The sequence below is a fragment of the Pongo abelii genome, chromosome X, assembly GCF_028885655.2.
Source record: "Pongo abelii isolate AG06213 chromosome X, NHGRI_mPonAbe1-v2.0_pri, whole genome shotgun sequence".
NCBI lineage: Eukaryota > Metazoa > Chordata > Mammalia > Primates > Hominidae > Pongo > Pongo abelii.
The window spans coordinates 9929791-9956143 of NC_072008.2; the positions used below are offsets into that span (position 1 = coordinate 9929791).

The 26353-nt window shown below is 48.3% G+C and overlaps 1 protein-coding gene across 3 annotated transcripts in view; it reads left to right on the forward strand.

The window, feature by feature from the left end:
* The window catches only part of SHROOM2 (shroom family member 2), a 162723-nt gene that overhangs the window by 104066 nt on the left and 32304 nt on the right, over positions 1-26353 (forward strand). For all 3 annotated transcript variants that reach the window (XM_054544329.2, XM_002831370.5, XM_054544330.2), the window contains 3 exons: positions 477-608; positions 3821-6161; positions 7639-7739. In XM_054544329.2, coding sequence (XP_054400304.1) covers positions 477-608; positions 3821-6161; positions 7639-7739 — 2574 coding nt within the window. The remainder of the gene's footprint in view (positions 1-476; positions 609-3820; positions 6162-7638; positions 7740-26353) is intronic.

Consider the following 26353-nt stretch of genomic DNA (forward strand, 5'->3'; position numbering starts at 1 on the left):
ACATGGTGCCGTGCGCCTGCCTGAGTTGCTGTGACCAGTGTCAGTCTCTGTACTGTTGGGCACAAGCGTGCGCTCTGTGCGCATTCCCTAAACCCCCTGCACTGTTTGGCTCGAGTGCGCACGCGCTGCTTGCGGTCCTCGAGCCCCCTGCACTGTTTGGCACGAGCACGCGTGCGCTGCGTGCGGTCCTTGAGCCCCCTGCACTGTTTGGCACGAGAGTGCACGTGCTGTGGGTGGTCTCCAAGTCCCCTGCACTGTTCGTTTGGCACAAGCGCCCACGTGCTATGTGCGGTCCCAAGCCCCCTGCACTGTTTGGCACAAGCGCACGTGCGCTGTGTGCGGTCCTCAAGCCCCCTGCACTGTTTGGCACGAGCGTGTGCCCTGTATGCGGTCCCCGAGCCCCCTGCACTGTTTGGCACGAGGGTGAGCGCTGTGTGCAGTCCCTGACCCCCCGCCTCCCCTGTGTTCTTTTCTAGGAGGAGCGAGCTGGGCTGGAGACCTCACTCCTGGCATGCCACCAAGTTCTCTGACAGCCACCCTGAGCTAGTGGCCTCCCCGTTCACCTCCACCAGCGGCTGTCCTTCTTGGTCCGGCCGACACCACGCGAGGTAGGCACCCATTCCCGTCCAGGATGTCGGGTTTGTTCAGCCTTCTGCAGGGAGCGCACTCCTGACTGCAGAATGATTTTGATGTTTCTGATGAGACTGGGCCACTGACACATAATCACAGTTGGAGTGCTCTGAATTTTTGACTGAACCAGCAAGCGTGTGACACAAAATGAAATGGCAAGACAAGGCATGAGCAAGAAGGGGAGCATGGGACTTGGGTTTCAGCCAAGCTTCTTTGGGATTGGCCAGGTGGGATGCCAGGCAGTAGGGTTCTGAGCCGGTGGGGTGGCATCCACGGCACCCCTCTCCTTTCCAGGGTTTTTACACACGGACTGGAAGGCAGGAGATATATATGGGGCGGCAGGTGTATCTTGTAAAAGCTCCCAAGAGGTTCTTTAAGCTTTGGTAGCCTCTTCTCAACCCTCTTGGAGTTAGTGGCAGTATCCTCACTAGTCTCCTGCTAAGAGGATGGCAGTAACAGCAGATAGTCTGGTTTTGGTGGGCGTGTGTGGATGTCTTCCTGCTTGTGTGAGTGTGTGTGTGTATCTGTGTGTGTTTACGGGTGTCAGTGTGTGTGGGGGGTGTGAGTGTGCATGTGTATTTCTACACGTTTGTGTGTGTGTGTGTCCTTGTATGTGTATGAGTGTTCATGTGTCTGTGTTCGTATGTGCCTGTATGTGTGCATGTGTGTGCACATGTATATGTGTATGTGAGTGTGTATCAGTGAGCATGTTTGGTGTGTGTGTGTGTGTGTGTGCGTGCAGGTATGTGTCTGTGTTTGGAGCTAATGTAACCACTCAGTTTTTGGCTGTTAATAAATACTGGTCTTGGCTGGGCACAATGGTTCACGTCCGTAATCCCAACACTTTGGGAAGCTAAGGTGGGAAGATTGCTTGAGTTCAAGACCACCCGGGACAACACAGCAAGACCCCATCTCTATTAAAAATAAAAGAAAATTAGCTGGGCATTGTGTGCACACCTGTAGTCCCAGCTACTCAGGAGACTGAGGCAGTAGGATCACTGAAGCCCAGGAGTTCGAGGCTGCAGTGAGCTATGATTGCACTACCGCACGGCAGTCTGGGCAACAGAGCAAGACCTCGTCTCTTAAAAAAAAAAAAAAAAAAAGAAAGAAAGAAAAAAAAATACTGGTCCATAAAACTGCATGGTAAAGATTTATATGACACGAAGGAAAGACAACTGAAATATAACATTACCCCTAAAGTGACAAAAGATGATGGTATTTAGAGCCCAGTGTATTTTTTTGGGGAAAAAAAAACCACACAGATTCTCAACTGAGTAGTAACACTTAAGTGAACAGTGGGCCTTTTATTTTATTCCTGAAGTGACTTAAGGTGATGAGATCTCCATTAAGCCCATTTGGCAGTCTCTTGATGAAAGAAACATGCACACTGCCCACATCTGTGTGGAAACAGTGCTCAGAGTTCTCTAGATCTGCTTGGACTTGGGATCTTGCAGAAAAATCCCTTCCAGAATACTGGTGGGTAGTCAGGAGCATGCCCCGGGTTTGAGGATACGTGGTCTGTTCTTATAGAAGATGATGGGAAACCCAAACAGTCCTCTCCCTCCCATAGATGACAGCCAGTTGTTCTCCAGTGTTCTGTCCTGGTCACACGGTTCTCTCATCCTCACTCTCCCCCAACCTAGTGGAGCCACAGCTTCTTCCTGTTGAAGGGTGAACATCTCAGCTTTGTTGAGCTTTAAAGAAAGCACTTAACATCCTGGATAAATAGTTTCACCATTGAGAGCTCTCAGTCACACACAGTTATTACCTTACAGAGGAATCAATGTCTCAACTCACCGTTAATTTCATCCTCTTAGACGCCATCTTGTTTAGGAGCCTGTGTTTTTTGGTGTGAGTGTCAGTAACTCTGTAGGGTGTAACCAGTTAGCTGAAAGCTGAACATGGCAGTGTGTGATATTATTATTATTATTATCTTTGAAACAGGGTTTTACTCCTTTGCCCAGGCTGGAGTGCAGTGGCGCAGTCACAGCTCACTGCAGCCTCAACAACCCAGGCTCAAGCCATTTTCCCACCTCAGCCTCCCAAGTAGCTGGGACTACAGGCATGCACCACCACATCCAGCTAATTTTTTAAAAAGTTTTTATAGAGATGGGGGTCTCACTATGTTGCTAAGTAAGGCTGGTCTCAAACTCCTGGCCTCAAGTGATCCTCCAGCCTCAAGTGATCCTCCTGCCTTAGCCTCTCAAAGCACTGGGATTTCAGGTGTGAGCCACCAAATCTGGTCTGTAACAGGCTAGCTAGTAAATGTTTTTGGCTTTGCAGGCCACACATCTCTGTTGCAGTTACTCAGCTCTGCCATTATAGCACGAGAGCAGCCACAGACAATATGCAGACACATGGGCACAGTTGGGTTCCAGTAAAGCTTCACATATGAACTGAAATTTGAATTTCATATCATTTTCACAGGGGAAATAGGGGAAATAGTATGCCTCTGATTTCTTCTCCCACCATAAAACATACAAAAACCATTTGGGCTGGGTGCGGTGGCTCATATCTGTAATCCCAGCACTTTGGGAGGCCGAGGCGGGCAGATCACTTGAGGTCAGGAATTCGAGACCAGCCTGGCCAACATGGTGAAACCCCGTCTCTACTAAAAATACAAAAAAATTAGCCGGGCACAGTGGCAAGCACCTATAATCCCAGCTACTCGGGAGGCTGAGGCAGGAGAATCGCTTGAACCCAGGAGGCGAAGGTTGCAGTGAGCTGAGATCACGCCTCTGCACTCCAGCCCTAGGTGACAGAGTGAGACTGTCTCAAAAAAAAAAAAACCAAAAAAAAAACACCCCAAAATCAACAACAACAACCTGAGTTATGGTGTGGCCACCCCTGTGCTTAACTGTTGATTGACCATAGACGTGTAAATGCAGACGTTGCCTGCCAACGATCCGGGCATCAGGCTGAGAATGTGCGCTAGGGTTGCAAGGCATCTGTTTGGTAAAAAGGCATGTAACAGGGAGGACAAAGTCTTTTCAGCCTGTGCCCAGTTTCTCCGTGTCTCTACTAAAATCCAGATGTGCTGAGCTGCAACCTCAGCCTCAGCAACTTCACCCTGGGAAGTTACTGTTTGGCGTTTTGGTATTTCCACGGAGGGCCAGCTGCGTCCACCACCTTGCCCTTTGCCATTGCTGTTGCTAAAGCACACCATGCCTTGTCCTTCTCATTCTTGCAGTTCTTCCTCCCACGACCTGTCCAGTTCCTGGGAGCAGACGAACTTACAGCGCACCTTAGATCACTTCAGCTCCCTGGGGAGCGTTGACAGCCTGGACCACCCCTCCGGTCGCCTCTCAGTGGCCAAGTCCAACAGCAGCATCGACCACCTGGGCAGCCACAGCAAGCGTGACTCGGCCTACGGCTCCTTCTCCACCAGCTCTAGCACTCCTGACCACACCTTGTCCAAAGCCGACACGTCCTCCGCAGAGAACATCCTCTATACTGTGGGCCTCTGGGAGGCTCCCAGGCAGGGTGGCCGGCAGGCCCAGGCCGCAGGCGACCCTCAGGGCTCGGAGGAGAAGCTCAGGTGTTTCCCACCCAGGGTCCCCAGTGACAGCGGCAAAGGCCCCAGGCCAGAGTACAATGCCGAGCCCAAGCTGGCTGCCCCTGGGAGGTCCAATTTTGGGCCAGTCTGGTATGTTCCCGATAAGAAGAAAGCACCATCATCCCCACCTCCTCCCCCTCCCCCTCTCCGCAGTGACAGCTTTGCTGCCACCAAGAGCCATGAGAAGGCCCAGGGCCCTGTGTTCTCAGAGGCGGCTGCAGCACAGCACTTTACGGCCCTGGCCCAGGTTCAGCCTCGTAGTGACTGGAGACCAGAGCTCGCCGATCGGCCTTGGAGGTCAGCACACCCGGGGAGCCTCGGGAAGGGATCGGGAGGCCCGGGCTGCCCGCGGGAGGCCCGTGCAGACGGTAGCTGGCCGCCCTCCAAGGATGGAGCTTCCAGTAGGCTGCAGGCCTCTCTGTCCAGCTCAGATGTGCGCTTCCTTCAGTCTCCTCATAGCGGCCGCCACCCTCCCCTGTACAGCGACCACAGCCCCCTCTGTGCTGACAGCCTTGGGCAGGAGCCAGGGGCTGCCAGCTTCCAGAACGACAGCCCTCCTCAGGTGAGGGGGCTCAGCAGCTGTGACCAGAAGCTGGGGAGCGGCTGGCAGGGCCCCCGGCCCTGTGTGCAGGGAGGCCCGCAAGCGGCACAGTTCTGGGCGGGATGCTGGCCTTCTGACACGGCCCCTGGAGCCCTCGAGAGTCTTCCCCCACCCACGGTGGGCCAGAGCCCACGCCATCACCTACCTCAGCCTGAGGGTCCTCCAGATGCCTGCGAGACAGGACAGTGTTACCCGCTGGACGCAGGGGCCGAGGGCTGCTCCGCGGGAGCCCAGGAGCCTCCCAGGGCCAGCCGTGCAGAAAAAGCCAGCCAGAGGCTGGCAGCCAGCATCACGTGGGCAGATGGGGAGAGCAGCAGGATCTGCCCGCAGGAGACGCCCCTGTTGCACTCCCTGACCCAGGAGGGGAAGCGCCGGCCTGAGAGCAGTCCAGAGGACAGCGCCACCAGACCGCCACCGTTCGACGCCCACGTGGGCAAGCCCACCCGGAGAAGCGACCGCTTTGCCACCACCCTGCGGAATGAGATCCAGATGCATAGAGCCAAGCTGCAGAAGAGCCGGAGCACAGTGGCTCTGACTGCAGCAGGCGAGGCGGAGGATGCCACCAGCCGCTGGAGGGCCGGGTTGGGAGGTGGCGCCCAGGAAGGACCCCTTGCTGGCACCTATCAAGACCACCTGAAAGAGGCCCAAGCCCGGGTCCTGAGGGCCACGTCCTTCAAGCGCCGCGACTTGGACCCCAACCCAGCACACCTATACCCAGAGTCACTGGAACACCGGATGGGGGATCCAGATGCTGTCCCCCACTTCTGGGAGGCAGGCCTGGCCCAGCCACCCTCATCTACAGGTGGCGGCCCCCACCCCCCCCGCATTGGAGGCCGGAGACGGTTCACAGCTGAGCAGAAACTGAAGTCCTACTCGGAACCTGAGAAGATGAACGAGGTAGGCCTCACGAGGGGCTGCAGTCCTCACCAGCACCCCAGGACATCTGAGGATACTGTGGGCACGTTTGCTGACAGGTGGAAGTTTTTTGAGGAAACGAGCAAACCTGTTTCCCAGAGGCCTGCCCAGAAGCAAGCTCTTCACGGAATCCCGAGAGACAAGCCAGAGAGGCCGTGGACAGTGGGCCGCACATGTGAGGGCACGGAGCCCTGGTCGCGCACCACCTCCCTTGGGGACAGCCTCAACGCTCACAGCGCAGCGGAGAAGGCAGGGACTTCAGACCCGCCGCGGAGGCTTGGCACCTTTGCAGAGTATCAGGCCTCCTGGAAGGAACAGAGGAAGCCTCTGGAGGCCAGGAGCTCCGGGCGCTGCCACTCAGCGGATGACATCCTGGATGTGAGCCTGGACCCACACGAGAGGCCGCAGCACGTTCATGGGAGGTCCCGGTCTTCACCATCCACAGACCACTACAAGCAGGTAAGCATGGAGCCACAGCCCCCTTGACCATCATCTTAACCCAAGGACAGGACACACCCAGAATGCACTGGCTGGTGCCAGGGCTACTCAGCTCCAGCTGTGCGAGCATTTACCTTTTCCAGATCTCCTAGTGTCCTCTGTGTTAGAGGTATTTGGGGACAAAGTTGACACCTTCAAGGCAATTTAAACTGCCATATTCCCGAAAACCCATATTTCTCATTCCCGTTCTCGTTGCCATAATCTCTGGCTTTAACTGAGTTTCCCTTTAAGTAGCTTGCTCCTACCTTCATACTCAGCAAAGAACTTGGAGGGAGAAACTGTGGAAAATGATAACTAACGCCTCTGACATGGAAATGTGTGGTTTATGTAAAAGCTTAAAATGACATACAGTAGCCACCTTTCAAACACTGATGGATGACATTTAATATTTATAGTATTTGGGTTTTTTTAGTATTCTGTTTTTTGCAAGTATTTTCAAGGATTGTTCTGGGACAAAATGTATTTAAAACACATTAAGTGATTGCACTTTATTAAGGTGAGAGTTTTGATGGTGAGAGTTGATGTCCAGCTTTGTAGAAAACTGCATATTTCTTAGCCCTGCTTCAAAGTTAACAGTCCCTTTCTCTCTTGCACCTACCCCCTTTGAAAGCTTTTTCTCCCTATTACATCTGCACTTGCACATCTCAAAGAAAAAAAAAGTTCCGCAATGATAGATGCAGTTTCTTTTTAAAAGAATCCAGGGTGGGTACGGTGGTGCATTTGCAGTTCTAGCACTTTGGAAGAGCGAGGAAGGATGATCACTTGAGGCCAGGAGTTCCAGACCAGTCTGGGCAACAAAGCAAGACCTTATCTCTACAAAAAAAGAAAAAAAAAACTTAGACAGGTGTGGCGGTGCCCAAGGAGGTTCAGGTTGCGGTGAACTGTGTTCTCACCACTATACTCCAGCCTGGGCAAAAGAGCAAGACCCTGTCTCAAAAAAAAAAAAAAAAAAAAGAACCACTAGTAATTTAATACAAGATACCTAATATGTGCATGGAAAGAAGGCTGCTGGTTTGCTCTGTGGTGTCCCAGCCCTGAAAATCCACACAGATGCTGTGAGTGTTTATTTCCACTGTTGGATACCCTGGCTTGTGGCTATTCGGTATGACCTCTGAGAATTCCATGCTTGCTCTGTCAGGAGCAAAGAATCCCAGGCTCTGACGAGTACTAGAGCTTGAGGCTTCACCGCTGTAATTTGTGACCAGCTGTATTTTATTTTTTTTGGCCAATTGTGCCACACGGTTTTACAGGCTTCACGTAGGAGTTGTTTCCTGCCCAGAACAGAAGTGGACGCGGGGTCTTAGTTCAGTCGTCTCAATGAAATGCTTTGTAGAACTGCCCTGGCAAGGCAAACCCACAAATGAGGGCTTTCATAATCACAGATGTCCTGAGGAAGGCAGCTTGAGGACTTGGTGTCTCATTATGTTGCCCTTTGCAGGAAGCTTCTGTCGAACTGCGAAGGCAGGCAGGGGACCCCGGCGAGCCCAGAGAAGAGCTTCCCTCCGCAGTCCGGGCCGAGGAGGGACAGTCCACGCTGAGGTGGGTGAAATTTGGATTCAGAGTTACTGAAGAGGCGTCTGAGGGTAGGCTTCTGTACGGTGGGCGGGTGCTTGGTTAACATGGCTAGACGTCTGGCTTTTGCCAAACCCAAAGCGGCTGAAATCCGGTGTGATTTCTAGCATCCCTGATGTACTGGAGGTCTGGGCAGAGCCTGTGCACCCTGCAGCCCTGCCCGGAAACACATCCCAGGGCGGGGAGGCCTTCTTACACGGCGGTGACATTTTTTGGTTCTTAAAATGGCTACTGTGTTTTCCGCACGGTGAGACTGCTTATGGAGACATAATGAGAAGTCCAGTTTAACATAGTGGAGCTGCACGCTTTGCACAGAGCGCCTTATGGAAGGGCAGCTTTAGCTATCTAGCACACAGCTGTGTGCCTAGCCGCGGCCTGGAAATCAGAGTTGCCTCTAAGAATTGTTAGTAAGAAAGGAACAGGGCAGGCCTTCCTAAATTGGGCCTAGTTAATGAGTTAATTTTGAGCTTTAAAATAGAAATCGAGTTAGTCAACTCCCAAAGAGAGGCTGCAAGCATCTGCAGGAACCATGGCAGCAGCAGGAGATTAGAGCGTTTTGTGCTGTAATTTCAGAATGTGCGCCATAGCTGCTTAGTTGAGGCAAGGGCAGGGTTAGATTAAATACATAGTATAATCTGGGCTGGGCGTGGTGGTTCACACCTGTATTCCCAGCACTTTGGGAGGCTGAGGCAGGTGAATCGCTTGAGCCCGGGAGTTCAAGACCCGCCTGGGCAACATGGTGAGATCCCATCTCTACTAAAAATAGAAAAAAAAAAAAATTGGCCAGGTGTGGTGGCAGATGCCTGTAGTCCCAGCTACGCTGGAGGCTGAGCTACTCGCTTGAACCTGGGAAGTGGACGTTGCAGTGAATGGGGATCGCACCACTGCACTCCAGCCTGGGCAACAGAGTGAGACCCTGTCTCAAAAAAAAAAAAAAAAAAAAGTATAATCTTCCCCTTCATCACACGAGGAGGGCAGGAGGAGAGTGTGCGTCTCTGCAGAAGATGTGGTGCAATCTTGTTTTAAAAAGGCGGATGGAGGGATGGGAGTAAATGCACGACAGGGTCCCCGGGTGTGGATTTTTCCGTCGCCTTGAGAATGTTGTGTGATTGCCGTGACATTCGCATTAAACACTGACCTCAAAACTCAAGGTTCTGTTGCAGAAATTACCAATTTAAAAGTTTGCTTTCAAGAGCCTCATGTAATGGGGTTTTATTTCATTTGGCCTTAAACAGAGCTGTTAGCCTTCTACAAGGGGATCAAATATTTATGTGACTCTGCAACGAGAGGATTGATATTGTGTGTGTGCTTGTGTAGGAAGTCTCTGCAGTTACTTAACAGACTCTGAGGCTGAAACCAAGAATGTGTGGGTCAGAAAGGCCGACGAATAATCCACCTACAGAATTTAGCTGTGTCTGAGAAGCACAATTAGAGCTTTATGACTGTGGATTCCAAGTAGGTCACGTGCCGAGCACCAGCTGCAGTCTGTTTTCCAAGCCAGCTCCCAGGCCGTTGAGACCGGCCGTGCGGTGCATTGTGGGCAGTGCTCGATGGGCTCTGCACATGCGGGCCTTGCTCTGCCTGATGCCACGAGTGTATCATCTGTGCAGAGGGCACCCGTGCTGGTGAGAGTGTATAGCTCTGCAGTGCATGGAGGGGGTCGCCCTGAACAGCTGTCACGTGCAGGCTGTGTGTGAGTGAGTGAATGGCACTGTCGATACTGAAAGGGTCGAGAGGAAGCGGGGCCCCCTGCTTCATTCATTCATCAAGGCCATGTCTCCCAGCAGACTGCATAACCACTCCAAAGAAATTAGTTCCAGAAACTCTCTGCTTTTGAGCTACCAACCCAGCAATTTTCAGAATTGTTGGGTGCGGTTTTTTTTTGAGTGGTGAGGCGCGATGAAATTCGAGAATATGTAGGTTGAAAAGTTGTTTTCAACTTTTTTCAGAGACTCTTTAATTTCTGAAGGACCAGCAAGAAAGAATGCACTTGAAAAATTTCAATGGAGAATAATAGAAGTCAAAGTTCAGGCAAGGGATTGTTCTTTGCCCACCAAAAAGAAAATCTAGAGTACAAAGGTTTGAAGATACCCAGTGTTTTGCATAAGTTTAAAATAACGTAAACATGTCTGTGTAAATCATATGAAGTGCTGCTCTGATAATCGATGCATAACAAAAAGTATGTATTGTTGTATTCTGTTTGGATAACAAAAGAATGTTGAGATCGGAATTATTTTTTGTTGTTGTTGCTCATGTGAACCAAATAGAGATAACATTTTTTGTGAAGTTCAAGATCCTGTGTTAATAGAAAGACAAGTAGGGCAGATTGAAGCGATGATACTTTTTTTTAAGTTACATGATGCTTCAGAAGCTCAGAGGAGAGAGAGCAAAGTGACTTCTGGCTGGGTTATGGGAGAAACAGGTGGTGTTTGAGCTAAAATAGAACTGAACCTGAGGGAGCAGACCCAGCACGTTTGCTTCCCTCCAGCTCTTCTGTCCTGAACAGCCCACTGCCATCAGAGGCTTTGCCTCAGACCCACAAGCTCAGGCATCATAGCCAGCTGGAGCCTGCTTTGGGGAAATGCTCTCTCCTGCTGACTTGGGGCCCCTTGAATGCTGGGTCTGTTTCCTAGTGTGGCCATAACAAACTCCCCAAGACTGGGGGGCTCGAACAACAGAAGTGGATTCTCCCACAGTCCTAGAGGCTGGAAGTTCCAGAGCAAGGTGTGAGCAGGGCTGGTTCCTCCTGGGGCCTCTCTCCTAGGCTTGTAGATGCCGTCTTCTCCCTGTGTCCTCACAAGGTCGTTCCTCTGCGCATATTTGTATCATTTCTTCTTATAAGGACCCCAGTCCTATTGGATCAGAGCCCTCCCCAATGGCCCTAATTACCTAATTTTGCCTTAATTACTTCTTCTAAGGCCCTGTCTTCCAATACAGTCACATTCTGAGATACTAAGAGTTACGGCTTCAGCACATTGATTTCATGGGGCACAGTTCAGTCCCTAATACTGGGAGAAATGTCCCTGCTTCTCCATTCTACCTTTATAGTAACCACTTCTACCTGCTGTCAGCTCTCTCAGGAAGTGTCATCCTACCCTTGAGCTGATCAGGCTTTACGTTCATGACAGATGTGAAAGCCTTTAAGATGAAGGGAAGAGAGGGAGCTGTCACCCTGTGGGTGGCACAGAAGAGGGGCATTTGGCAAAACCTGACTGGAGGGCTTTTTGAGAAACCTGTCTGGAGGGTTCCTTGGCACCATGCAACTGAAGGCTGACAGCCGTGCACACTTCTGGTTCAGTCAATCCATCTTTAAGAGTTTACCTTGAAAGTGGACATCCACTGCCCCATGAATGTGCTAACCTCTTCAGACTGGGATGGTTTGGCAGGGGGACAGTGACTCTTAAACTCACATCACGGATGTATTTGTACACCTTCACTATTCCTTGCTGTCTGCTGGGCTGGACTGTTGGCTCCTGGAAGACAGGATTTTACTTTTTCACTTCTCAGTACCCGTACCTGACATAATTCCTGCACAGATTACGTGCTCAATAAATGGTTGGATGGATGGAGGCACTGGTGGATGGACAGATGGGTGGATGAGTAGACAGATGGATGGATCAGTCCTCAGGTAGATAGTTGGAGGGTGGAGAGGGTGGGTGTATGAATAGTTGGATGGATGGAAGGGTAAGTGGATAGATGGATGGATGGATGCATGGATGGATACATGGATGAGATGTAGGGATGCATGGATGGATAGATGGATGAATGGAAGAGTAAGTGGATAGATGGATAGATGGGTATGTGGATGGATGCAGAGGTGTATGGATGGATGGATGGGAGGGTAAGTGGTTGGATGGACGAATGGAAAAGTAAGTGGGTGGGTGGGTGGGAGGATGGATGGATGGATGGATAAGTGGATGGATGGATAAAAGGGAGGGTGAGTGGGTGGATAGATGGGAGGGCAAGTGGATGGCTGGATACATGGGTGCATGGATGGATGGAGGCATGGGAAGGGGATGGATGAGTGAATGGAAGATAGATAGAAAGATGGGCAGGTGGATGTATAAGCAGATGGACTGGTGGCTGAATGGATAAATACCAGGCTGACCTTCCTTGAGTTAGTCTTTCTTGATTGTGGTCAATAATCTTTCCATACTGGTACATTCTGTGTCCTAAAATTTTATTTAGAATTTTAGTTTACACACTAGTAAGTGAAATGGCCTTTATTTATCCTTCTGCACTAGCATGGCATTTGGAATCAAGAAGACATAAACATCTCAAAATAAATTTGGTAGCACAGATTTGTTTTTGGTATGAGATTTTAGACCTTGTAGGAAAGTTTAGAGGTACCATATTTGTTCGTTGCTCTTCAATTTCGAGAGGCCTTGGGTGAGGACTGTGTTCTGGGTGGCTCCAGAGACTGGCACTGAAATGAGATCTGGGGGCGGCCCCCTGGAGCTGTGGGTGCTGGCAGTGTCTTCCTTCTCTGCCTTCTTGCAGCCACTTCCGCCCCCGCCTGCAGGAGCCACTGCCAAGCACTGATGAGCTGGCACTGACCTCAGGCTTGTATTTTGTTGGGACAGATGGGAGGGGAGGCAAAGAATGAGAGTATATCCTAAATCCCAATACCAGCCGCAAAATTGAATGCATACGAAATAGATCTCTTTAGGGAAAAATTTGCTTTCATATAATATTTATAAACAAGCTAAATGAACCTGAGGGTCATCTTCCTGGATGTTTTCCCTGAGAGGTGACTTGGTGTACACAGGTTCATGTGAAGACCAATTTTTCATTTACAAAACAAGCTCCTTCATGTAGATTTCAGAATAAGTAACAGAGATTTATCATCCAAGCTCTCCCCCTCATTTGTCACTTTAGGGCAGACGTTTGCTTTCCCTGGCCTTCAATTAGCTCAGGGCAATTGAAGCTTTCCATTCTGAGCTGCTGTGCTAGGTAATTATGAAGACTGTGCTGGATCCGGTCAGGATAAAAAGGTGAAACTTGATCTTGGAATTTTGTCGGGGCAGAGCCCAGCATTTTGCATAGCTTTGTACGGTGTAGTACTGCATGCTGAACAGAAAGGTTCTTGTGCAGGGAGTACTTGCGGATGTAACACCCTCACCCCAGAAGGGATAAACGGTAGCTGTAGGAGAGAGACTGCGGCATGGGTCTAGCAGGCTTGTCTTTATGTCTTTTTTTGATGTTGTTTTTTGAGACAGGGTCTCGCCCCATCACCCAGGCTGGAGTGCAGTAGTGCGACCTCTGCTCACTGCAGCCTCCACCTCCTGGGCTCAAGTGATCCTCCCACCTCAGCCTCTGGAGTAGCTGGGACTACAGGTGCACACCACCATGCCAACTAATGTTTGTATTTTTTTTGTAAAGATGAGGTCTCACCATGTTGTCCAAGCTGGTCTTGAACTCCTGGGCTCAAGTGATCCACCCATCTCAGCCTCCCAAAGTGCTGAGATTACAGGTGTGAGCCACCACACCTGGCCTTGTTTTTATGCCTTACTTTGCAACTACAATTTCCCCTTACATTTATACCCATGGGGACTTAAGAAACCCAGAACCGAGACAGGCGGCCACCCGTTTGTTTACTTTTTGGTTTGGTCGCGTGATTCTACATTATTTAGAAGGAATAGCTTTCAGGTGATAGTTTATGGTTACAGGATTTCGGCTAAGGAGGAGAAGCGAGAGCAGGGAGGCAGATCCACAAAGCCCTCGTATGGAGGGAGAAGCGTGCAAAAGGAGGGTGAAAGTGACCAACGCCCCAACATGCCAGAGCTGAGGGAAGCCGGAGGGAAATGCAGAGGAAAATTTAACTCAGGCATCTCAGTTCTAGATGGAGCAGGTAAGCAGTCTTCTACAAACAGAATTTGTGTCATTGAGCAGGGCACAGTGGCACGTGTCTCTAATCCCAGCACTTTGGGAGGCTGAGGCAGGAGGATCACTTGAGTCCAGGAGTTCGAGACCAGCTGGGGCAACCTAGCAATACTCCATCTCTACAAAAAATACAACAGTTGCTGCCCTGTGGTTGGGTGCCAACATACATAGCTGTACTTGCACAGGATCCTTGATCCCTCATGTGACTCCTAGGCTGTGGCCTGAGACTTGCCTTTCCAGAAGAATCCAGCCCTGTGGAAAGCTGCCCCTTTGTTTCCCAGCAGCCCCATCCCTGGAGCCCCCAGCGGCCTCTCTTGGGGGAGAGACTCCCGTAGCGCGTGCTGACGTGGCAGCCCCGCTCCACTCTGCCTGTCCTCTGGCCTCCTTTCTTGTCAGCTGGCTGCGTTCTTCAAAGCTCTCAGCCTCTGGGCTGACCTTGGCTGCGTTCGCATGTTACGGGATCCTTTGGGGCTTTCACCTTTCTCCAGAGAGCTACCTGGAAACATAGATGTCCATTCTCCCCTTTAGCTTCTTCCAGCCTCCATTCCTCTTGGCTGTGTCCTAGTCCAGTCCGCCACCCAGATTGGGCTGAGGTGACACAGACACCCACCCAGAAGTCTGTACAGATTGATAACCGATTGATTCATTGAAAGGGTCTTGCTCTGTCACCCAGGCTGGAGTGCAGTGGCACAATCATGGCTCACTGCAGCCTCAACCTCCAAGCTCAAGCGATCCTCCCGAGTAGCTGGGATCACAGGCATGAGCCAGCACATCTAGCTAATTAAAAAAAACAAAAAAAGTTTTTGTAGACAAGGCCTTGCCATGTTGCTCAGGCTGGCCTCAAACTCCTGGCCTCAAGTGATCCTCTTGCCTCGGCCTCTCAGAGTGCTGGGATTACAAGGGTGAGCCACCACACCACACCCAGCCAATGTGTTCATTTTTAAAGTTTGACTTAAGAGTCCCATAGATTCAGTGTCTTATGTGGCTGTTAGGTCCTTGCAGTTAGTCTCAGAAATCGATTTAGCTCATCTGTTTTCTGAAGGCCCACACATTTGAAATAAAAAAGGAAATCGTTCTGAGTCACCTCCTTCTCAATATAAATAGAAAATGCATTCAAGTATTCCCACAAGTTTTGTGTCTTTTAAATCTGCACAAACCCAAAGAATTCCTAGAGGAGGCCGCCAGAGCTAGCAGCACATGTCAGGTCTGCATCCCACCGGGCCAGCTGAGCAACCCGCTTCAGGCCCCTTCATACCACACAACTCACCACCGCCTCCACCGCCAGGAGAATCCAGAAGGCCGGAGGGCGAGGGAGGACTGACGCGTGGGCGGTGACGGCGCGGGAGCCAGTGATGTATTTCTGCTTTGGGCTTTCTCACATGTGGCACTTGGAGCACATCCTTGGGAACATGTCTGTCCTCTTTGCCAGTTTAAATTTTTGTGTGTTCGTTTCCATACTAGCTCTTAGAATCTAAATCATGTGTTGTGGATGGTGTGCAAGACCATGGCTGTGTATGTGTGTGTGGGAGTCTCATTGACCACCGTGCTGACACAATTTCCCTTGGTGGAAGTAAAGAGTAAGTTCAGGACTCCCCTGTAAATGATGTGCTCCCCATGGATGAGGGACAGGAAGAACATCAGGGTACCGTGCCAGCAGAGCTCTGTGCCCTGTTAGTCGAAACAAAAGTGATGGCTGAGATGAGTCCTGTGGCACCCAGGAAACTTTGATAGCTGGGCCAAGAAGCAGCGGCACTGCAGTGCCCTGGGCCGCGAGCATCATGGTTCATGCTCAGCAAAGCCACATCACCTGTCATATAGACCTGACATCAGCTTTACAGTTTTGCTTGCATATAACTTGCAAATTTGTTTTGTGTTTTATAGCCTAAGAACCATTAAAATAAGGAAACAGATTTTATATATAGACATTTAACAGTCTAATAAAAAAAATAAAAACCACATATTGTATGATGCCATTTATATAAAATGTCCAGAATAGGCACATCCATAGATAGAAAGTAGATTAGTGGCTGCCAGGGGTTAAGGGGGGAGAAGTGAGGGAGAGACTGTTTATGGGCATGGGGTTTCTTTCTGGAGTAATGAAAATCCTCTAGAATCTGGTAGTGGTGATGGTGACTGCTGTGACTATACTAAAAACTACTGAACTGTGCTGTTTCAAAGGGCAAATTTTATGATATATTTTATCTCAGTCTTTAAAAAAAATCTCAACACTGGGAATCCATAAGAAAACTTTTTTTAATTTAAAATGGGTCTGTCAGGCCAGGCGTGGTGGCTCACGCCTGTAATCCCAGCACTCTGGGAGGCCAAGGCAGGTGGATCACCTGAGGTCAGGAGTTTGAGACCAGCCTGGCCAACATGGTGAAACCCCATCTCTACTAAAATATTAGCCAGGTGTGGTGGCAGTCACCTGTAATCCCAGCTACTCAGGAGGCTGAGGCAGGAGAATCGCTTGAACCTGGGAGGCGGAGGTTGCAGTGAGCCGAGATCGTGCCATTGCACTCCAGCCTGGGCAACAAGAGTGAAACTGTCTCAAAAAAATAATTAAAATAAATAAATAAATAAAATGGGTCTGTGCATTAAGTGGCTGTAGTTCAGAGATTGACAAAGTTTGTGAAAGATGAGATGATAAATATTTTTCGCTCAGAGGAACATAGTGTCCCTGCTGCGACCACTCAGCTCTGCCGTGATAGCGCAAAAGCAGCCACACGGTGACCAGGTTGCCCTCCCTGCAGGCCTGCTAAGAGGACTCTGGCTAGATTCCAGCCCTTGCTGGTCCACCTGGTGTTGGGGCGGGCGGCAGGCGGGCGGCATCCCTACTGTCCCACCGGACCCAGCAGCCACAGGGGCCTTTCGCTTCTCCACATTCCTTCCTGCCCTGCCCTAAAGCAGGAAGCAAGACAAGGAAACCTCTGAGTCGGGTGTGTGGATGTCCTCTGCAGAACTCGCCTGGTCCCTTCCTTAAAGTCATTTGTTTGTTTCTGTGAGTCAGCCCTGCCTCCTGTTTACCAGGCACAGGTAGTTTTACCTGTGGCTCCCTGAGCAGGACTGGAGTCGGTGTAACACAGGCTGTGTCTCTGAATAGAAAGTCTCCACACTGCCGTGCCGCTTTCCACTCTGTGTTTGCCCACTGTATGCACCAGAGCTCCCTCCCAGCTCCCCTTCTCCTAAGCAAATCCCACACACCTGCATCCCATCCTTCCACAGATCACTTCCGGAATCGTCTGCAGAGTTTGGGTCTCATGGTTTGTGAGACACTCTCAAGTAGCTCACCCAAATCGGGTGGTGTCAGATGGTGAAGGGTTGAGGGGTCCAGGTCAGGGTCACTTGGAAACAAGTTCCTGGGGGAGCAGAGCAACTTTCTTCTCTACTTGGAAGAATATGATAAAGCACCCCTAGACTCACTGGTTTCGAGTTCTAGGGAAGCAGATATTGATGACTCAACAGAGGAAAGGATTGTGTAATCATTGCTTTAGTCAGGGGTTAGCAAACTATGGTCCACAGGCCAACTCTGGCCCCCCGTCTGTTTTTTTAAATAAAGTTTTATTGGCATGCAGCCACATCCATTTGCTCACAGGCGGCCTGTGGCTGCTTCCTCTCTATAATGGCAGAGAGTTGAGTCATTGCAACAGATCAGATGGCTCCTAGAGCTGAAAATATCTGCCATCTGGTCCTTTACACAAAGGTTTGCTTGCCAACCATGTTGGGCTTTGTGGAGGGATGTAAGGGATGGTCTTATATGAGTGTGCTTCCAGCACAGGGAGCATGGAACCCAGTGGCAGTCTGTCTGGATGTTTTCAAAGAGGCTTCTTTGTAATAGTTCATGATTATCTTGCAACATGATATCCATCTCCCCATCCCTAGTGTGGTTAACTTGGGGAAGTTTGCTTTGTCCAAGTAGAGGGGGCTGTGGCTTGTTCACAGCCCAAGAACGCAGGAGCACGCAGGATGCTGTAACACCAGCTTTTCTGACTTGTTAGTGATAGCCTGGGTTAGGGAAGGTTGTCCTTGGACCACATGGGCTGGGCATGCCCCTCAATTCATGGAAAGTGACTCAGAAAAGTTCAAGGTTTCACCAAGACTAAGAGGTGAGGAGGAAGTTCTTTCAGGACATAAGGGTACTAGGGTGGTGATTTCATTCTGTTCTTTTTTTTATGTGTGGACTTTTTCAAGGTCACAAATGTTTTGTGTCAATTAAAAGCAGATTTGTATGCATTTTGTTACAATGATTGTGATTTTAAAGTCTTAATAGTATTATACTATACAATGTACAAAAAGATTTGAGCATCTTATAAGCCCTGATAATTATGCCTCGCCCTAAGAAACATGGGTATCTGGAAAGCCACATTATAAACTTTAATATTATAAATGTGCTTTCTGTTTAGAAGGAATTGTTGGAGAGTCTCCTTTAAGAATGGATTCCTAGGCCAGGCACAGGGGCTTATGCCTATAATCCCAGCACTTTGGGAGGCTGAGAGGATTGCTTGAGCCCAGGAGTTCAATACCAGCCTGGGCAACATAGTGAGACCCCATCTCTACAAAAGAAACTTAGCTGGGCATGGTGGTGCACCTGTAGTCCCAGTTATTTGGGAGGCTGGGTCCCAGTTATTTGGGAGGCCCAGTTATTTGGGAGGAGGTCAAGGCTGCAGTGAGCTATAATGGTGCCATTGCACTTCAGCCTGGGTGACAGTGAGACCCTCTCTCAAAAACAAATAAATAAATAAATAACAAAAATTTAAAAACAGGATTCCTAGAGCACAGCCAGCATGCAGATCTTGTTTTCTAAGGCTTTTCTCCAATAAAAGGAACCAGGGCTCCTCAGAGGAATGACTGAGTCTAGGGTTGGGGCAGGGACTGTACAAGATGAGCCTGGAGTATCTTATAGTGCCAGAAAATAAGTGCTCAAACACACCCATAAGTAAACCCAGCAGTGACAACAGTGTGGGTATGTCATAGGGACACAGGAGCCAACAGTGACCAAAGGCAGAACAAGTTAAGCAGCAAAATTAAGTAGTAGTGGATTATAATCCAATATATAAAATGAATCCACAGCCCAGACTGATATGCAGGATGGTTGAATAAATTAACAAATGAAGAATAGAGAAATCTGCTGTGCAGAAAATTGCAAATACTTTATGTAGCTACTGTGCCCTTAAGGAGGTGGAGCATAGCTCCCCACGCTCAGTGTGGGCTGCCAACAGTAAGCTCCCTCCAAAGAGTATAGTGTGGCAAAGGGGACCGAGGAGAAGAACATCACAGTGGAGAAACTGGTGTATACCAACTTCACAGGTGATCAGGGTCAACGTTGACAGGTAAGTCACGTTGACAGCATGCCCCTTGATATCATAGGATAACAGTGACACTTCACTTCCATGGTCTATCTCCCAGAAGTCCCAGGCTAATCATAAAAACACATCAGACAGTTCCCAATTGAGAGACATGCTGCAAAATGCCAGAACAGACCTCTTCAAAACTATTAAGGTCATCAAAAACAAGGAAAGCCTGAGAAACTATCATAGCCTATTCAGGCTACTATAATAAAATACCTAAGATTATATGATTTATAAACAGCAGAAATGTATTTGTCCCAGTTCTGGAGGCTGGGAAGTCTAAGATCGAGGCACTGGCAGATTCGGTGTCTGGTGAAGGTGCTTTCTGGCTCACAAATGGCTGTCTCTCTGCTGCGTCCTCACATGATGGAAGGGGAGAGGGAGCTCTCAGGGGTCCCTTTTATAAGGGCACTAATCCCATTCGCAAGAGCTCCATCCTTATGACCTCATCACCTCCCAGAGGCCCCACCTCCTAACACCCCATTACCTGGGGGTTAGGTTTCAACATAGGAATTTGGGGGTGGGGGGCACAAGTGTTCAGTCTAAAGCTATAGCACCCTCACAGCAAGAGGAGTCTGAAGAAGCAGGCCTGAGTATGATGCAGTACCTGGATGAGGTTCAAAGACAGAAGGAGAACATTGAGTAAACAGAAAATTTGAATAAAGTGTGACCTTTAGTTAATATTAATGTACCAATATTGATTCATTAACTATGACAAACGCACCCCATAGTAAGTCAGATGTTAATAATAGAGGGAAGTGGGTAGAGGGCATATGGGAGCTCTCGCCCGGCTGTTGCAATTTTTTAGTAAATCTAAACCCATTCTAAAATGAGATGCTGGCCAGGCGCAATGGGTCATGCTTGTAATCCAAACACTTTGGGAGGTTGAGGCAGGAGGATTGCTTGAAGCCAGGAGTTTGAGACCAGCCTGGGCAACATAGCAAGACCCTGGCCAGGTGCAGTGGCTCACACCTGTAATCCCAGCACTTTGGGAGGCTGAGGCGGGCGTATCACTTGAGGTCAGGAGTTCGAGACCAGCCTGACCAACATGGTGAAACCCCGTCTCTAATAAAAATATGAAAGTTAGCTGGGCATGGTGGCATGCACCTGTAATCTCAGCTACTCGGGAGGCTGAGGCAGGTCAATTGCTTGAACCTGGGAGGCGGAGGTTGCAGTGAGCTGAGATGGTGCCACTGCGCTTTTGCCTGGGTGACAGAGTGAAACTCCATCTCAAAAAAAAAAGTATAATGAAATATTCATTTTTTACAAATTTTTATGTAGAGACCATGTCTTGCCATGTTGCCCAGGCTGGTCTCCAACTCCTGGGCTCAAGCAATCCTCCCGCCTCGGCCTCCCAAAAAGTGCTGGGGTCATAGGCGTGAGCCACCACACCCAGCCCTATAATAAAATATTTAATCAGCCATCAGCTGATTGCTGTTTCGTGTGTGGCCTGGCAGTATGTGTTGAGCATTTGAGAAAAGGTGACGGCCCAGGGTGAATGGCACCCTCTCTTAGAGACAGTAACATGTACTTGGTAAAGTAACAGGTGAAGATGAAAAGTACTGGAAAGAACACGGGCTTTGGAGTTGAAGACACAGGCTGGAATCCTCATTCTGCTTCTCAGTGTAAGTGTGTCAGGTCCCCCAAGCTTGCTGACCTCACGGCCCTGGATCATGGGGATGTGCAGAGCAACCTTGCTCGCAGACTTATTTACATGCTTAAGGGATATAACATTAATGAATCAGCACAGTGCCTAAGGTCAAGTGTCGATATGGGGGAAAAAAATCTAAAATAGCAGTGATACAGTATAGGCTGCAAAGCAGCATATGTTATTTGGAGAAATGAGCAAGAGTTGGAAGTAATTGCTATGAATGTAGAAGAGGGTGACAGGAACAGGTTGGAAAGAGAAACTCCGTCCTGGTGGCTAAACCCAGGATGTGGGAGGGTGGGATAGGGCTGTGAGGTGCAGCGGCTGGCGACGCTGCTTCCTGGAGAGGCTGTGGTGCTGAGGTCTGGGGCTGCGTTAGGAGGGAGGTGGGGCGCAGGGACTTTAAATACAGATCATTGTGAAATGATTAATTGGGAAAGTCAGGTCCAGCCTGCCTTTGTCTTCTTCCCTGAGTGCCTTGCACACACTCAACCTTCTGGAAACGCTTGTTAGTTGCTTGATGGGTTACATTCCTAATGAGTGTGTAATCAAGCCAAGAATATATGGACGTAGAATAGGCTGTTGAATGTTTTCTTTTGCCTCCTTATGGTTGTGGAGTTGAACTGTGTGTCACATATGTTATAGGATTATCTAGCATCACTAAATAGAGAAAGCTGTAACATCAGTGCAGTAGGCTTTCTGTATTTCCCCATTAAAATATAAGAAGTGCTGGGCACAGTGGCTCACACCTATAATCCCAGCACTTTGGGAGGCTGAGGCAGGAAGATCACTTGAGCCCAGGAGTTGGAGGCTACAGTGAGCCATGATCATACCACTGCACTCCAGCCTGGGAGACAGAGCAAGATCCTTTCTCCAGACACAGACACAGACACACACAGACACACACACACACACACACACACACACACACGAAGACTGCCCCCCAAGCCTTTTGGGGTTTTAAATTACAAGACTTTTGGGGTTTAAGCACTGAAGTGTTGGGAATGTTCCCCACTGAGGCAAGGAGTTGCTGATGAAGTGATGGGACATGCAAGCGGAGCCTTGAGCCGTGGAGGTGAAGGTTGACGGAGCCTGCGTGAGCTTGCCCATCAACAAGACAGCAGGCACAGACAGGCCAGCTGTTGTGAGCTTGGCTTTAGGACTCCATTCAGTAGGCAGGAGGAGAGCTGCAGCAGAGGCGGGCTGTAGGTCCCTGAAGCACATCGCTGCCTTCACAGCTGGGCGAGCTCCCATCCAGCACGGTAAGCAGAGCCGGGTAAGGGACCCCTGCGTTTGCTCTCGGGGCACTTCATCCCAGATGGGACCGGTTTCAGGACGCCTGCGCCGTTTGTTAGGGGTTTGTAGTTCCCAGTGGCTCTTTTGTTCTGCTATCTTGAAGGGCAGGTTGCTTGTCAGCTCACAATGCTGTGGGTAAGGTCTGGTGAGGTTGGCGAATGTGTTCTCATTGTTTATTCTTCTGCCTGAAGATGAGAAATAATGCAAATCAGGGTGCAGATTCCGGCTCGAGCTCTGCAGGCATGCACATATGTGCAGGGGCATGCTCGCCGGTGCTGCATGTGTGCTTGTGGATGCATGCAATTTTTGCAGCTTTGGGATTCACAGTTAGCTGAAAGCACATTGGAACTGGAAAGCGGTGCTCTTAACACCGTGTTCTAGGCTGGAAGCCGTAGAGCCATCATCTGCCCTGATGGGACTGCAGCCCTTGGTATGTGGGACCCTTGCTCCGTGTGAGTTCTGCAGATGGGTTCCCCGAAGGAGCTGGCTGGAGGACGCCAGCATCGCATAAAGACCTGCCTGCCTCGTTTCCCTTTTGTTTTTCAGTAGCAGTAAGAAACAGGCATTCCCACTACCCAGGCATTGAATGCGGACATTGAGAAAAAAATGGTGAGTCAGCCACATCCTAATGAAAAAAAAGCGGCGAAATCAGGTGTGCATGTTTAGTCATGAGAAATGTTCCCTGAGTGCATTTGCACATAGCCTGCTAATTGCAGTGAGATGATTTAAATAGAGAAAATGGAATCACCATGGTTCTTAGCATTTTCCAGTTCTTTTATTTTGCTCTTTGGTGTGATTGTGACAGTTTAAGGGTTTTACTATACATGTGCTTTTTCCCCCCTTTTATGTTGTGATAAAAGAAAGAGATGATTAGTTTTGGCTATATTTCTAAATGGTTGGAATGCCTTCGCTTTACTAAAGGAGGCTTTTGTGTGTGCAGAGGGTCGATGGCATTTTCACAGGGAAATTGATGCATAAATATGTTTGCACACACAGGCTCTCTCTTTGGTCTGCATTTACTGACCCACAAGAGTAGGTGTCATTTTGAAATGCATGTTTTTAGCGGTTGTGCTAGTTGAAAGGTAAAAAGGCAAAGGAGTTTGAAGAAAGGTTTTTGGAACTCTACCTGGTAGCACTTACAAGTAAACAGCCTACTGCCTCGTAGATGGTCTTAAGATTTATAAGATGAATGGAAAATAATATTTTAATGTATCGTATAAAAAAACTGAAGATTTGGTACCAAGATGATGAATGGTTGGCATATTTCTTTTCATTACAGAATAGAACCTTTGAGGTCATACTCTACAAGTATTTCTTATTATTTTATTGCAGAAAAGCATTGCATGGGTGGTAGAGGCACATTTCTTTCTTTTGTCACACATAGTAGCAAAAACATTTTATACTTTGTCCCTTTCTGTTTCTCCGCCTCCACCCGCGCCCACCGCCACCCCCCCCGCCCCTCCTGCCCCGACCACCACCAACCCAAACCAACACCATACCTCTTAAGGAAAAAATTGCAGGGGAATTCTCATCTACAGAGGCATGAACAACACACACGAAAGTGGTTTTTTACAGAGTGCTAGGAATAACCGTACATGTTGGTGTCAAGCTTATAGGCTGCAGAAGGCTCTATTGCCCAGCCAGAGGGACAAATGACCCTGGTGAGCGCACGCTGACTGCTGCTTGTTTTTCATGGGCTGGCTGCTCTTCCAGAGTCCGCCTTTGGATTTTGGAGGTTGAGGAAGGAAGGGAATATTTTATGTGGCCTTTGGAATACATTTACTTTACACTACCTTTAATTTTTTACCTCTCATATGCATTAAATTTTTAAGAAGACCAGGATAGGGGAGCAGTGGGAAGAAGCTGATGTCTTGTATCCACCCATCTTTCCCCTGTCCTCGGGCACTGATTTCCAGCTGGCTTTTCCTAGAGCAAGTAAGACAGTCGGGTCATTTCTGGAAGGCTTGTAGACATCCCTGGATGTCTGAAGAGGTCCTAGAGTTATTTACTTATTTACCTTTAAAACATATTTGCAGACACCTTATTTAAAATTCCTGAAAGTTCACAGTGCCTCTTCACATGTATACCTTGGGTTCTACTATGCGGGTGCCATCTTGATTTTATAATAAAGCAAACTGGGGGTGGGGTGACTAGATTCTCACAACCAGTTAGTGAAGAGCCCTCGTGGGGCAGCATGGCTGATTTTCAGTCTGGTGGGCTCCTGCGGACTAATGGGTCGAGGTCCTCCAGGTAAGGCTGAATGTAGAACTGGCCCAAGAATTCCTAGTTATTCTCTTAGTAACTTTCACATCCCTTATCCAGTTTGCTGCCAGTGCAGTGAGAAGGAATTTCAGTTTGGACTTCTGGGAGTGAAGTACAGAAACCCGTTAATCAGGCGGAGACAGCATGTGTGCTCCTCAGCCTGCGTTGGTGTGGCTTGCGAAGCCACCTAAGCATTCTGACCCTCCATTTCTTCATCCATAAAACAAGAAGGACAGATTAAATTATTTCTTATTTAAAAATTATTTATTTTTTATTTTTACTGTTACCTTGATCTTGAAGTTTAAATTATTTCCCAGGTCCCTTCCAGCTGTAGTCATTTTTGGTTCTTAGGGAGAGAAGCCAGGGACTCAAATTTCCCTTCAGTCATATTTCCAGCTCTGTGGGGTGATTTGTGGCTGCGCTGTTTTGCTCATTTGCCGTCGTTATTTCCTGGAACAAAAGCATATGAATATATATGAGACACACGCACAGGTGTAATAGCTTCGATATCCATTTACAAATAAAATCAGCTCTGTCAGCAAACTCAATTTTCTGCCAACAGGGCTTTGTTGATGGGAATGCCCTTGACAGCTAAGCCTGCTTCGGTCTTCTTGTGGTAATGCCTCATAAAGCCACTCACTGCCAAGGTGCTCTTGGGTATAACTTGCATGAAATTTGTTATAAAATTATTCTGTTAAAAAAATCTAACTGGTGGACCCTTAAATGTACTTGGAGGCTATTAAGGGTGGAAAAGCTAGAAATTCTAGGAAAATTTTCAACATTTATACACGTGTGTGTGTATACACATATATACATACCCATACACATATGTGTACTACACACATTTTTCTATAGTAATTATGCATATAAAGTTAATGTCATGTACAACAAATATCTGAAGTCTATTGAATAAACAATCCATTTCTGATTCTGGTTCAGCTGAGTTAGATGATAGGCAGGCAATGATCTGAGATGGAAGGTTTCCACAATTTGGGGTCACATGCAATTGTGATAGAAGGAAGATTGAGATTTTCTCTTAATTTATGAAGCTGATATGCTATTCTAACTAGTTTTTAATATATCTTACCACAGGGCCACCCAAAATTCAAAATTACTCCTGATTTTGTAAGCTTCACATATGTTTTTGAGAATGGGGTTTTATACTAATCTGGGATTACAGCTTTCTAGGCTGTGATATACAGTTTTTATTAACATTTCCTATTTTAAAAATCAACTTTGCTAATTAAAATCTTTTTATTAAGAATATATAGAAGTTCTGGGAAGCAGAGTGAAGATATTACAAATCACCCTCAAATCCTATCACCCAGAGTCTCCACTGTGGAACATGGAAGTGTATCTGCTTTGAAGTCCTTGCAAATATGTTTTTACACATGCAATTATATTACACGTACTGTATGTAAGCTGCCTTTTTCTGTAACTTGTATGTGTATGGTGCATGACATTCTAAAATCTAACAACCCTGTAGCCATACTGTGGACATTTAGGGCTGCTGTTGGTGTTTGACAGTTGTAAATAATACTGCAGCAGATATCTGTAGTGAAATACTTGTGCTCTTCCATGTTGATTTCCTTCGGATAAAATTCTAGGCATGGAGTTGCTAGGCAGGCATTAGAAAATATCACCGCGTTGCCCTCCAAAAAGTGTATGCTTACTATTTACACTCTAGGCACCGATCGCCCAGGACAGTCCTACTTCTCCCAAAACTTTGTCAATATTAGACATTTTTTAAATTCTGTGGTTTGATAGGCAAAAAAGTTACTTCATTTTTAATTTGCATTTCTTCAGGGACTAGCAAAGTCAGACTTTTTTGGTGCACTGACTAGCCATTTGTGTTTTTTCTTTTGTACATTACTCTTCAGCGCGTGTTCATTTTCCTACTGAAGATGAGCCCTTTCTTGATTATTGATTGTCATTTAGGTTGCAGATAACATCCCTGCCGTGTGCTGTGTGCCTTCCAGATGTTAGTGGGTAGTTAGAGTTTGACTTTTTTTGACATACAAGTGTGTTGAATTTTAGTGTTGTCGCCCTTGCACCTGGAGCCTCTGTGTGGCCAGTTCTGCCTTTTGGTGGCTACTGGCTTCTGGTAGTTGTGCATTGCCATTACTGGTCTCTTGTTACCATGTGTG